This window comes from Mercenaria mercenaria, chromosome 8 (assembly GCF_021730395.1).
Source record: "Mercenaria mercenaria strain notata chromosome 8, MADL_Memer_1, whole genome shotgun sequence".
Taxonomy (NCBI): Eukaryota; Metazoa; Mollusca; class Bivalvia; order Venerida; family Veneridae; genus Mercenaria; species Mercenaria mercenaria.
Genome location: NC_069368.1, coordinates 5,668,928 through 5,682,221, shown reverse-complemented (window position 1 = coordinate 5,682,221; position 13,294 = coordinate 5,668,928). Strand labels below are relative to the sequence as shown.

Genomic DNA, 13,294 nt, shown 5'->3' with positions numbered 1-13,294 from the left:
ATCACGTAATATGATTCTTGCACATCAAGTCGATATGACTGGTCTTTTCAAAAGCATTCGATAAAGTATCACATAGTAAACTTTCCGTAAAAATGGAGTGTTGTATCAAAAATGAAGTTCTACTATGGATCAACGAATTCTTAAATAATCGTTACCAACAAGTTTTCGTAGATGGCGAAAGATTCCAAATATCCAAAGTAACATCTGGTGTTCCACAAGGGACTATTCTTGGATCAACATTATTTCTTTTATACATCAATGATAAAGCCAGTCACATAAAATCTCTTATAAGACTCTTTGCTGATGATTGCGTAATTTACAGACCAATAACCACTAGTAAAGATTACGCTACTCTACAGGATTTGAGCACATTAGTAAAATGGAGCAACACCTTGAAAATGGAACTTAATGTTCAAAAATGTGCAATCATGTCAATAACCAACAAAAGAAATTAATCTTTATATCAAGACAAGATGAAAGATCAAATACTAGAAGTTGTAAAAAACCATCCGTATCTTGGCGTCGAATTATCAGACAGTTTGAAATACAACCATCACATTGATTCATTAACATCAAAAGCTTCAAAAACACTTGGAAATATAAAAAGAACCTAAACACTGTGGTATCAAAGTAAAAGAAAGAGCATACCTGTCACTCGTTAGACCTAAACTTGAACCCCCAACAAACAACAAACATAAAAAAGATTGGACAAATACAAAGGAATGCAGCACGTTTTGTAATGAATCGGCCTTTTAACTATAATAACCCGGGAAGTGTAACATCTCTCCTGCAACATCTGAAATGGCCAACACTTGAACAACATCGACAAAGTCCTGACGTAATCCTCATGTACAAAGTTATTAACAACCTAGTTGCAGTTCCAACTGAATACCATACACTACTATCGTCAAGATACACAGGCTGAAAAAAAAAGGTTGACAAACCACTCCACACTCGATGTTTATAAACATTCATTCTTCCCGCGAAATGAGGTCCAGTGGAATAATTTACCAGTTAACATTACAACAGTGGAAGATCTAAACAATTTCAAAAGAGCTGTCTACACCCATTTCACAATGTGAATAGATATCACTTGTATAGTATAAACACATGTTGGATTTAAAAATAAAATTAAAAAAAAAAAACAACAAAAAATTAAAAAAAAAACAATGAGTGATGGACTGCCATACCATTGGTACCCACAAATTCACCTTTTTTAAATTAAGTTTTATCTTGGAACGCCTGACGCCGCGTATGAGAGTCAAGTAAGCCCACGTTTTTAAATGGAGCACAGTGTCACACTCGCGCACCTCGTCGATGTTGTCTCTGCTCAGAGGATCTGCAGACGAGTATCCAGCAGAAGTAGAAGTAGAAAATAACTTGGACAGCTCGTGAAAAACAATTACAAGAAATTGACAGGTAGCACATTGCTCGTGATCTAAAATATTTTCCATTCACAACATTGCAATTTGAAAACAATCACGTCCACAACTTTCAAAATATTTATCAAGGACTGAGCATATCAAATTATATTTGTAATAAAGTGTATTAAATTGTAAAATATCTCAAACGTAACGCGTCCTTATTTTACAGTATTTGAAGGGGGTCTGTGTGCATTAGAAGTCCTATAAAATTGTTTGTAGAATAGTGTAAATGACCATCTGATGTGCAAGAAAATCGATAGTGATAGTATAAAATCATGGTGCCCTCCAAGAAATTCGGAACAGCCACTAAGGTGGCCGCCTTAACTTCTATTTGCATAAAACTTCATAATTATATCTGCCAAAGCCTTACACATTTTGTAATTGAAATAGGCTTTTTATACTTCGTGTATCATACTTGATCAAGGTTTCCACTTGAGCATATTCGAAACAAAATCAACGATAATAGGTCAAATTAAAACCCAAACTGAGTTTTGTATTCAAAGTTAAATCGGTTGAATTCATCACGAAAACTAGTAAAATAGAGAAACTTCAAAGGTCGCTCAACACGACAAAAACGAAAATGTTGCAGGCTCGGTTTGATTGAGCCTGTTCATGGAAGGTAGTGGAAATGCATGCTACCGTCAACGCCCTCTAGCCCCGGGTTGAGCAGAACTCAACATTTACACATGCTCGAAGTACAAAAAGCAATTTAGAGACATCCGGAGATGTATTCAAACGGCGTTGAACTAGGAACCTTCAATGGTACACGTGTTGAGGCGTGTAATTCCATGAAGAGCGGCGTTTGGTCCCCAGATAAAATAATGGGTTTGCCCCAAACGAGAAAACAATGGGCAGAACTAAACAAACTGGAATTAGGAAGGGGATTTGAGGTTATGGAGCCTGCGTATCACAGGCTCTGTCAAAAGACAAAATTAAAAAGCAGGCAACATATCCAAGGGGTGATTATACAATACCCAAGGCTATGTAAGCGGGGGTATTGTAACCACCCAGGCCGAAATGATCATGATGAGAAACTAAACAGTTCCAAAAACACGACATAAAAGTCGTGCTGAACGATCTTAGAAGATCGAAATATAACAGCCCTGTAGCCTCATTTGTGTTGATAATAATAACTTGCGCTGTTCAATTTTTAATATAGTGACTTTTAGCCATGATATACAATCATATTTGTACGTTAATAATTTAAGTCACAAAACATGGTTTTTATTGAAACTGTTACAGTACTAGTTTTCGAATAATCATTCTTTATCAGATATTTCATGAGAAAAAATGCACGTAAATTTTTATTCAACATAAACTTATTTTTTACGCATCATAATATGTTTATAAATTGTTTGTATTTTATGAAATATCTATTAAAATGGAATTGTAACTATTCACAACATTCACATAACCCCCAACCGACTCACACAACTTTATGTTTTAAAATATGGTTGCCAACAACATCTGAATTTGAGTCAAAAGCTTCAAAAGTATATTTTCTAATTGGATTTCATTTCTTACTAAATTTTGAGTCGTTTGCTTTACAAATATTACAACTGTTGTGAGACAGGAATTTACTGAATTGGCCTAGTAAGAAATTAAGAGCCACATTTTCACTTTTTGTATGTCTGCTTTTTTAAGCTTCCATGGTTTTAGGAATTATGAGCATAATGTCATTATAACTTTATATGCCTTACCTTGTTCTTTGCTAATAAAATGTAGTGGGTGTGATAAATTATCAGAAAACAGTAGACCCACCCATGAGAGAATAACGCTAACTGGTCATACTTGTTGGTAATGTTGAGCTATGTATAGGCAAATGATATTGCCCGGGAAGCATTTGGGTATTGGTTACCTTTCTGTTGTAGTTAAAATGCTTTAAAAAAAAGAGTTGATTGTGCAGACGGAAGTGGCATTTGTAGTAACGATAATAAATGGAAGAAATGATTAATTGACCAAAGGTCCGAAGTACAATGGGATAATCGGTTTTATTACTGACCCGCAAATCATTCAATAATTACTTTCCTTCATATCATCATGAAAGAATTTTAATTGTTTCCATATGTTTTGACTTGAGCCAAGCACATCTGTGTTGAACTTCAAACAGGTCAATAGCACAAGATATGGACCAGCAATTTATACAAAGAATAATGCAACAAGTTAGTATGTAGCTACTTTTTCAAGACAAAATGTTATTTCACGAATATACGTTTGTTTATAGCAGAAAATCAATTCTTCATATAAATATTCTAAACTATGTCAACAAATATCATAATTTTGTACTGGTGTATTTGATGCATGTATGCGATATTAAAAGATATCTACACTGTTAATTCCGTACCAGAATTTATGTGTTCTTTACCGACGACCTCCGAGCTTTACCAAAAATACAAATGACTAAACATATTACCCGGGATTCAAACAAACGACTTCTGCACTACCTATGCAATATTTAAGCATTTGGTACTATTGGAGCTAAAATGCTATAAAGAAAAGAGTTGGTAGTGCAGACCAAAGTGGCATTTGTAGTCACGATAGTAGTATTGGTGATAATATTAGTGGTAGTTGTTTGATCTAGGCCAGAAGTGATAGTAGAAGTAGTGGTGGTAGTGGATGTTGTCGTTCAGACTTCTGGCAAGTTAGGCTGTTTAAACCATGACTCAATCTTATATTTCATGTTTATCATCCTTTGTTTCAAATTGATTTATTTGATTAGAAAGGAAAATATTTTAATCAAATAGATCTCTGGAAACGGATAATCGTCAACTAACGCCGATTGAAGGAATAGCAAATGTTCCGACAACACTGGACAATTTCGGGGATAATTCGGAACGCTTCAGCTTTGTAGTCAAGAAAATAATAAGAGACTGGTATGCATCGGTTAGATAAAGCTTCAGCTGAAGAACCACACTTAGGCAGTAAGTATGAAAATTGTGGTTTTATTGACCTTTACTTCAAAGGCACAATTTGAAAAAAACTAATGTAAATATTGCCTTGTTGTGACACCTTATGCTGTTAAGATAAAAAAAAAACATTTTTGATGATTTAGTCAAGAAAATTAATTATTAAAGACCCCTAGTTACATTTACATAGCTCATGTCATGCTCAGCATAACAAAATATTGTGTTTATTAAGTTCAAAAGAGCTAAACAGCACAAGAATTGAAACCCCTACCAAAAGGAGATTTTGAAACGATGTTTGACTAAAGAGACTGCTTCACACTGCATACATAAATCTGGAGCCATTGTTATTGTCTTTAACTTAAAAATGTAGAAAATAAGTACAAATAGGAAGACATTTCTAAAATTAGTCTAGAGGGAGTTATATGACGAATTCCTCCTACTGCAGTTCCAATCAGATTGTCGAAGTTTTGTCTTTAATGTTTCAGGACTCGGGGTTAGATAGCCAGATGGGACAAAGTGATTTCAATATAGTTCTGAAGAACATGTTTCGTGGGGTAGACTTAAAGAGGAATATTAATGATGCGTTTGACGATATACGGATGAACACACCGCAACGTAACTTCAATTTTGTGAAAAAGTTTTTGACATGCTGATATGAAATAGTTTTTTGAATGGAAAAAGGGGCAAAACCGAGACCTACCTAAGATCCTTTTTGAAAATGACCTTAAAAGCCAAAGAATGTATGCGCTCAACCCTGGATTTACTAATTGTACAAAGTTGTAATTAAATCGGGTTAAAGCGGAATGCCTCCAGATCGTTCAACAACAATTTGTTTTCTAGATATCTTGAAATAAATACTATATTTCTTAAGAAGGCGTAAAACCTCAATTACTGACAAACTTTACGTTACGGAAACTCATGAGAATTTGCTGTTTTTACTACTTTTTACGATGAAACTCGGAAAGCGTTTGTCACGCTTATACTACAGGTAAACTGTCTCGATTATAAATATCTATATTTTGAAGTCATTATTCACTACTTCAGCTATAGCGCAGTTGGTTACGATGACGGAAAAATGTCTTTATTGCCTCAGCAGACCGGGGTTCGATTATCGACGCGGTCATCTTTTTTTTCTCAATTTAGAACTTGAGAAAGAGCTGTCACTATTGGTGACAAATGCCCCCGAAGTAGGCCCAAGAATGCCTCTGTTTATGAGCAAAACATCACATATCATTTTGTGATCTTGACCTTGACATAAGAGGCCTGGGTCATAAGCGTGACACATCTTCTTAATATGGTTAACAATTGTGTCAAACTATTTTCAGATTCCTTGATAAATGACAGAGTTATGGACCGGACAAGAAACATATCAAGTTAAACTTTGACCTCTAAGTGTGTCCTTGACCTTGGAGCTAGGGGTCTGGGTCTTGCTCATGACACGTTGTCTTTTTATGAGGAACATTTACAAGTAATTACAAAATCCATGAATGAATGGCATAGTTATGGACTGGACACAAACCCTGTTAAACGTGGACGTCTAAGAACGACCTTGACCTTGGAACTAGGGTCTGGGTCTCGCGAATTACACATTGCCTCATTTTGGTGAAAATTTATGCCAAGTTATTTAAAAATCACTTTATGAATGGAAGAGTTACAGCCCGGACAGGAATTTAGCGGACGTATACACGGACGCTTGGACAGTGCGATATTAATTTTCCCACCTTCAATGGCATAAAGAGAAAATAATACTGGTTGTTTAAATATTTTTGACAGTTTCAATGATATTTAATTATGTTTTGTCAAAAACTTTGACCTTTGTGGACAGAATACTTGTGGAGTATGAAACTTCGATCATGTGATCAAATGAACCATATCAAGCTCACTTCAGTCACACAGTTAGCAAGGTATTAGCAAACATTTCTTGTAAATTTTGGCGGTCATCTTGACTGCAATCTTTGATTTCTCTCAGGGCACCAAGATTTGAGAATTTCACCTACATAATTATTCAAAGAGTTGTTGGGAATATTTGATGCATACAAAACTTCCCATTCCGTATGTTAGGCTACAAACAATATCCTTAATTTCATTCTGTTTTTTTTTTTGTTAACAGTCTGCCAATATAGTAGAAAATTGTGACCTCTGATCGTATTCTCTGTTAATGCTAGGATAAAAGTATTTAAGCGGGTCTTTATATCAAAACAAAAACAGGAACTGCTAAAAGACAAACTTAAAAATGTGCACTGCCGTATGAACACGGAGGTCATGAAAAACAATAAAATATACCATTGAAACTCGTAATATTTTGATATAGTCGCGCTCCCACCAAGAAACAATTAAATTGGTTACAGCTTGAACATTTCTGCCTGGGTGGTTCTAATAACCCCTTTGATATTGTGCATGTTTTTTAATTTTGTCTTTTGGCAGTTCCTGTTATATGCAGGCTCAATAACCTCAGGTCACCTTTCTAAATTCCAGTTTGTTTAGGTTCGCTCATTATTCTCGTTTAGGGCAAACTAATTTGTAAACTGGGATCATACACAGCTTTTCATGGAATTACATGAAAGTGTATCATTGAAGGTTCCATGTGCACTGCCGTATGAACACGGATGTCTGTAAATCAGTTTTGTACTTGTAACATGTGTAAATGTTGAGTTCTGCTCAACCCGGGCTAGAGGGCGTGGGCGTAAGCATGCATTTACACTACCGTCAATGATTAGGCTCATTCAAACCGAGCATGCAACATTTTCGTTTTTGTGTTGAGCGATCCGTGGAGTTTCCACTTTTTCTATTTTAAACATAATGTCTTAATGCCTTTGAATATTGCATTAATAAGATAAAATTATCATAATATAATTGACTTCAGTGATTATTGGCACAAAATATAGTCTGCCTATATATCTGGACTCAGATGGTAAAGTCTGTTCATGATTGGCAGCTAAACTAATCTACATATGCGATTCAGCTGCGAAATAATCTTGTGACTGTCGTATCATAGGGATAATTTCGAGGTCACAGTTATATTAAAAGTAAAACTTTATATATTTTTTAGATATTTTTTACTTCCCAGATGCATTTTTCACATATTACTGATTTCATAATGTTGCGTTTATTACGGTCATAACTCATAAGCAAATGTATCCTGCATCTCTCTGAACTGTAGACCTGTCGTGAACAAAGATTTTGTGGGCCGATACCTCAACGATGAGAAAACAGATTTCGCTATTTTGACTGAAACTTGGTTCTCGGACGAGGCACAACGTAAGTTTTACACTTCTTACCTTAACCCTAACCTCTTGCATTTACGCTACTCTTTGCATCCCATTCCCTTTACTTTTAGTAAGTTTTCGTGGCTCCTCTTTATTTTGGCAGCTGAATCCCAAGACGGTACTTGATTGTTTTTTCCTACTTGTTTGGGTGCGTTTGTAAGCTTGTGAGTCTATAACGGTGCTCTACTGTTTTTTATGTGTTGCTTGTTTGTTTTTCTATGTTATTCAGTTGATCGTCTTTGAGTGTTTGTCTTTGGTACATGAGTGTCTGCGCTATTGTGGTTTACTTTTTAGTGCGACTCTTTTTAAAGAACATGGCATTCCCTTGTATATTTGTCCTTGTTCAACTTTCCCCTTCGGATTCCTCCCCCACCCCCGACCCCATTTCGCCCCTTACCATTTCCTTCCCCTTTATCAATATTAAGCTTATATTAATATGTACTTGTTGGATGTTTGAAGCAACCCGTCTGAAATATTTTTCCATTACAGCTTCTTTTTTTGTGGGCCTACTATGTAAATGCGTGGTTCTGGGGCTGTGTTTTTGGTGCTCTGTGCTTCCGAGAAATCTACCCTTACCTATTATCTTTTGAACCAAAACGGATATGAATAAAATTTTACCAATAGAAAATAAACAGGGTGGTGGTGCTGCGATCACTTGCAGAAACATGATTAATATGCGAAGGGTAAAATCTGAAAAGTAGATCCCTCGGAAGCACCAAAAACAAGGCAAACAGTGAAAATTGCAGACTCGGTTTGATTGAATCTGTTCATGAGCAGTAATGGAAAATGCAACACTGCCAACTCATGGTACCGTTCGAAGCTTTGAATATGTTATAGGAAACCCGTTTTCAAGAAATTTGACAATACCAATAGTTGGTGTGTATAGACAATCACCTCTATCGATTAGCACCACGTTCGTTACTGAAAACATTTTTGCATATTATAACAGTGACACGAGTTATATTTCTTACTTCAAGGACTACCCAGTAGTAATTGGCCTGGAACAACATGTTGATTTCAGTACTCATACAGAGGATAATAGCCTGGATTTAGTTATAACTGAGTGTTCATGTAGAGACATTTTCATTTAATCACTGTTGTTAAGGTTCTCAAAAAAGACACTATTATTTAAGTAGAAGCGTGCATTTAGAAACTTCAAAATTTGAACGAATTTCCAGAGACCTACATGCAATAAACGTTGATTCACAGAATTTCAACAAGTTTGTGAATGAGTTTGAATCGGAAATAGAGGATGTCTGAAACAAGCCCGCTCCTCTAAAAGAGAAAATTATAATTCAGAGAGCGCCCAACCATTTGTTTAAAAAACATTTGCAACATCTAAAACAACAAGTTAGAAAGTTCGGGCGTACATGGAAGCGTTACGGTAAAACATATCAGTTTGAGTCATATACAGCAGTAGGATACGAATACAATTTTGAAATAAACGTCAAAGAGAAACATACGCAGAAAAAAATAGAAAACGCTAAAGATTATTCCAAGACTCTGAATGGATTAGTGTCTGAATAAACTGGTACTAAATCTAAAAACCCGCTGCCTTAAGGAGAGTCTAATCATTTATTGGCCAAAATTTGCCGCCATTTGCATGGCAAAAATCTCAAAAATACGCCAATCCCAAAGTGAATACCAAACCTTTGGAGAACAAATTTCCATGACCTATCTTCAAAAATAAGAAAGTAGGTCAGAAGGTCATGATTAAGACTATTCAAGACGAGTATTAAATCCGTATAATACGGAATCCTGTTTCAGCCATCGACTTTTCGATCTGACAGATACGCGAAAACTTTTGAAATAAAGCATCTAATTTCAACTTTTGGCGCTAAAAATTTACCGCGACAATTCGAAAACTTGAAGTTTTTAACAAGACAATTGTCGTGCAAACGTCAACTTCTCGATATAGAATCAAGCGCGAAAAGTAAAAAAAAATTAAAAGCCTTAACTTTAACTTCTCGCGCAAAGACGTCCCACGAAAAGTAGAAATCTTGAAGATTTTTACCGGAGAATTGTCGTGCAAACATTAACTTATCGGCCCATAATCTAACGCGAAATGTTGAAATAAGGTGGCTTATCTTCTTATTTTCGTGCCAGTTCTTCAGCCGATAATATCGCGATATTATCTCTTAAATTTCGACTTTTCGTTCTGGGACTTACTAACTAACCCTAACCCTAACCCTTAACTAAGTGACCCTAACTCTAACCCTAGAACGAAAAGTCGAAATTTAAGCATCGCGAAATTATCTGCCAAAGCACTGGCACCAAAAGTAGAAATTAAGACTTAAATTTATACTTTTCGCCCTACAAATTCAGTCGATAAGTTGACATTTGCACGACAATTGTCGCGTTACAAACTTCGACTTTTCAACTTTTCATAAGCTTTCTTGTAGGTTTATATTAAAATTCATCGATGTGAGAATAGATATAGATTTAAAGGAAACATTGGATAAAGTTCAAAATAACAGAAAGTGAAAAAAGTCGTTTGCCAAACCTTAAGGAAAAAAATTATATTATTAAACACTTTCGATGATAGTGCTTCAATTATACTACAGAAGGATTTGATGATAAAAATGCTTGACAAATAGTAGAAACTTACCCGTTTGTTAGCACCGTGATATTTTGAACATCAGTAAAATGGCAGTAACTTATAAACGGTCATTTATGTTCTGTAACATAGGGAAAATCAGCATCTTCTATGATACTCTTGACCTTGTTATGAACATACAGATGACAAAAAGAGCCTTTATAAAAGGCTTTGCCTTAAATATTCCATTGTATCAACAAAATATTACCCTACTAAAATCTTAAGATGGCGATAGTCCCCTGAATTCTTACTCATTTTCAATTTTGGTGTGGAACACTAAATAAGAATGTCATCAAAGGCAATTACTATAACACTCCTTCAGAAATATAGACAGACTATTAGTAGTATGAGAAACAGAAAATAATCACTAAACGAATTTCCGAAGTGGATTTTGCCATGTTCGCAAATAAACTTTTTTTATGAAGCCTTGCAAGTTTTGCTTACGTGACAATAATATCTGAAAATAAATTTGTAGTCGCGTGTAAACTGCTCGTTTAAAAATGTACAAAACGTCAATAATTTTTCGTGTTTTAAAGTCTAGAAAAATGTCTACAATAATGTCACAAATGCAGAGAAAGTTCATAATTTGACACACATGTTTTGTTTTTCTTCACATGTTCGAAGGTTAAGCGCAACGTGATGAAAAGGTTAGTTTCAATGGTTTAAATATCATAACATGGATTTTAAAATCAAAAATTGTGGAACGCTTGCTGCATTTAAAACTTTAACGGGGCTCATCAAGCGTTTTTGTTCACTGTATTATTTATTTTTCCGCGGTGGAAACTGATCAGTACTATTCAGTTATATCTGCTAAGGGAAATAATTATGTTATCACATTATCCTAAACCTTTGTTGTCCACAATTATTGACTTCGTTACGTACCTGTATGTCCAAACCGAGCACTGGCAATTCGTCGAATTATCACTGACATACTGATCATCAACAAGAAAAGCAGACTTTATGGCAAACTTACATCTATTTCGCATCTACAACAACAATAAAAACAATCCTGTGATGTTTATGGATTCCGTAATTATTTCAACACGTTCATTCTGTCATTACGTTTAGTTACAGTATAACAACAAAGCTCAACGCCTATTTCTAAGACGGAATTTCGTATCAAAACATTTTTGTATTTCTATCTTAATTATCCCGATGTAAATGAAATTAATAAACACATCTGCATGTATAAAGAAGTGAGACAGACCTCATTTACGCTACCTCAGAATTGCTCACTGAGGAGAATCATACAAATAAAATCAAACCAACTGAAACAAGTTGATAGCATACGCCTGAAAAGTATATTTCGAAAGTAGTCAGTTTTCACAAAACCACAAGTACAGGAAGTAAAGCACTATTGCAAATTGTTACCCATATTACCTTTAGGTAGCATACAGTGCCAGGTTTTTTGGTCATTTCTCCACAAGCATCCGTATAATATCCGTAGCCTCTACTCGTTAGTAACGTTTCATCTATGTTGATCGTTGCTGTTATTTCACCATTAGGGTGACCAATAGAGGTGAAGTTACAGAAACAGGGTGAAGAACCTAAACAGAAGAATAAGTACTTCAGGTGAAACATTGTATGTTTGAATTCACTGTGGTTTAGCGAAGCGCCAGTGAGTTTCTTGTCTGCCGAAGTATTTGCGACATAAATGGTTTCATGTGAAGTATATAGTATGATTAAAGTCCGTTGAATAATGTATTACATTGAATATCTCTCTTTAAATTTGGGTAATTATTCAGTTTCATGTAACAGTAACATTTTACTTATTGGGCCAGAGGATGAAGCCTGGATTTAAGGTGTTATCTAATCCAGCCAGATAAAACACCAGAACTGTCCATACTTATACTTTATGCATTTGAAGCTAAGTTTATAGCAATTTAAAATGCAGTCATTAACTATTCATATGCAAGAGCCCTTGTTCAAAAGCATGATGTAAATGTCAAATTTATTGTTTAAAACCACCAAAATAACACTTTTAGTTCAGTTTTGCATATGTTCATATAACGCATTGTTTTATAAACTGCTGTTATCTATAGATTAATCAGGTGGTCACTAGCACAAACATTTATGAATGTATTGATACATTTAAAATAAAATGCTTTGAAGTCTGAATTATGTAGCAGCTCATTCAAAGGAGGAATTCGCTTCTGCAGTCTTATCTCTTACAGACGGTGGACACAATGTTAACAGAATGCACGAAACTTTGTCTTACTACATGTAGCAAATTATGCTCATGTTTGAATTTGGCATGTCGAAAAATTAAGAACAATGACTGAAAACACTCGCAGCATTTATTACGTGTGTACATCTTTACTAAATGAATCAAAATGAATAAATCAGAGGTTCGTCTCGGGATTTTGACGATGAATGAGAATGCACTTCTAGATACTAAGAGGATACTACAGTGAGATAAATATGACGGAAAGTCAGGTACAACTGCTGCTTGATATCCGCTGCTCCCAGAGCTCTCACGAGCCTACTTACTTGCTGGACAAGCAGATTTTTACATTCGCCTGATATCATATTTGATGGTCTGGAAAAGGAAATAGTGTAAGAGGTCAATTTGTTGAGCTAACGTTAAACACAGAGGGGTTTCTTGACCTTTTACGTTTTTGACAGGCGGTCAATCCTATCTCAAGGTTGTATTATTTCCATTGAAAGATATTATCATACAGCCAGGTTTCTCTACAAGTAGTAATACTGAGTCAAGATAGCGTGTGTTTTGTATGCTAAAATCTTTAAATGTTTGCGAAGAGGCAGTGTGCTGCTGCCAAAGAAGATATAATGCACAACTTAATTTAACGCAAACTATCGCCCTCTGATCAGAATTCATTATTCTTCGGCAAGTTTTAAGTGGAGATATGCAATGCCCGGGGTTTATACAGAGATGGCCAATTAAGGGTAGGGGCATTCGCACCATATTTCTATGATATATGGTTTGACCTTTTGACTAATGGATGAAATGATGTTTAATATTCAGAAATTTGAATTGTTCAAAATGTTAAGGATAACATGGTGTAATAGGCCTCAATTACACCAAAAGCGTACATACAACTTTGTGATGTAAGCTTTAAAAATGTCAAACGACAGAAATAA

At 35.2% G+C, this 13,294-nt stretch overlaps 1 protein-coding gene across 2 annotated transcripts in view; it reads right to left on the bottom strand.

Annotated features, from left to right (window-relative positions):
- The window catches only part of LOC123523149 (uncharacterized), a 251,417-nt gene that overhangs the window by 43,761 nt on the left and 194,362 nt on the right, over positions 1 to 13,294 (bottom strand). For both annotated transcript variants that reach the window (XM_053549270.1, XM_053549271.1), the window contains exons 17-18: positions 11,573 to 11,739; positions 11,075 to 11,178 (exon numbers count right to left, since the gene is read on the bottom strand). In XM_053549270.1, coding sequence (XP_053405245.1) covers positions 11,075 to 11,178; positions 11,573 to 11,739 — 271 coding nt within the window. The remainder of the gene's footprint in view (positions 1 to 11,074; positions 11,179 to 11,572; positions 11,740 to 13,294) is intronic.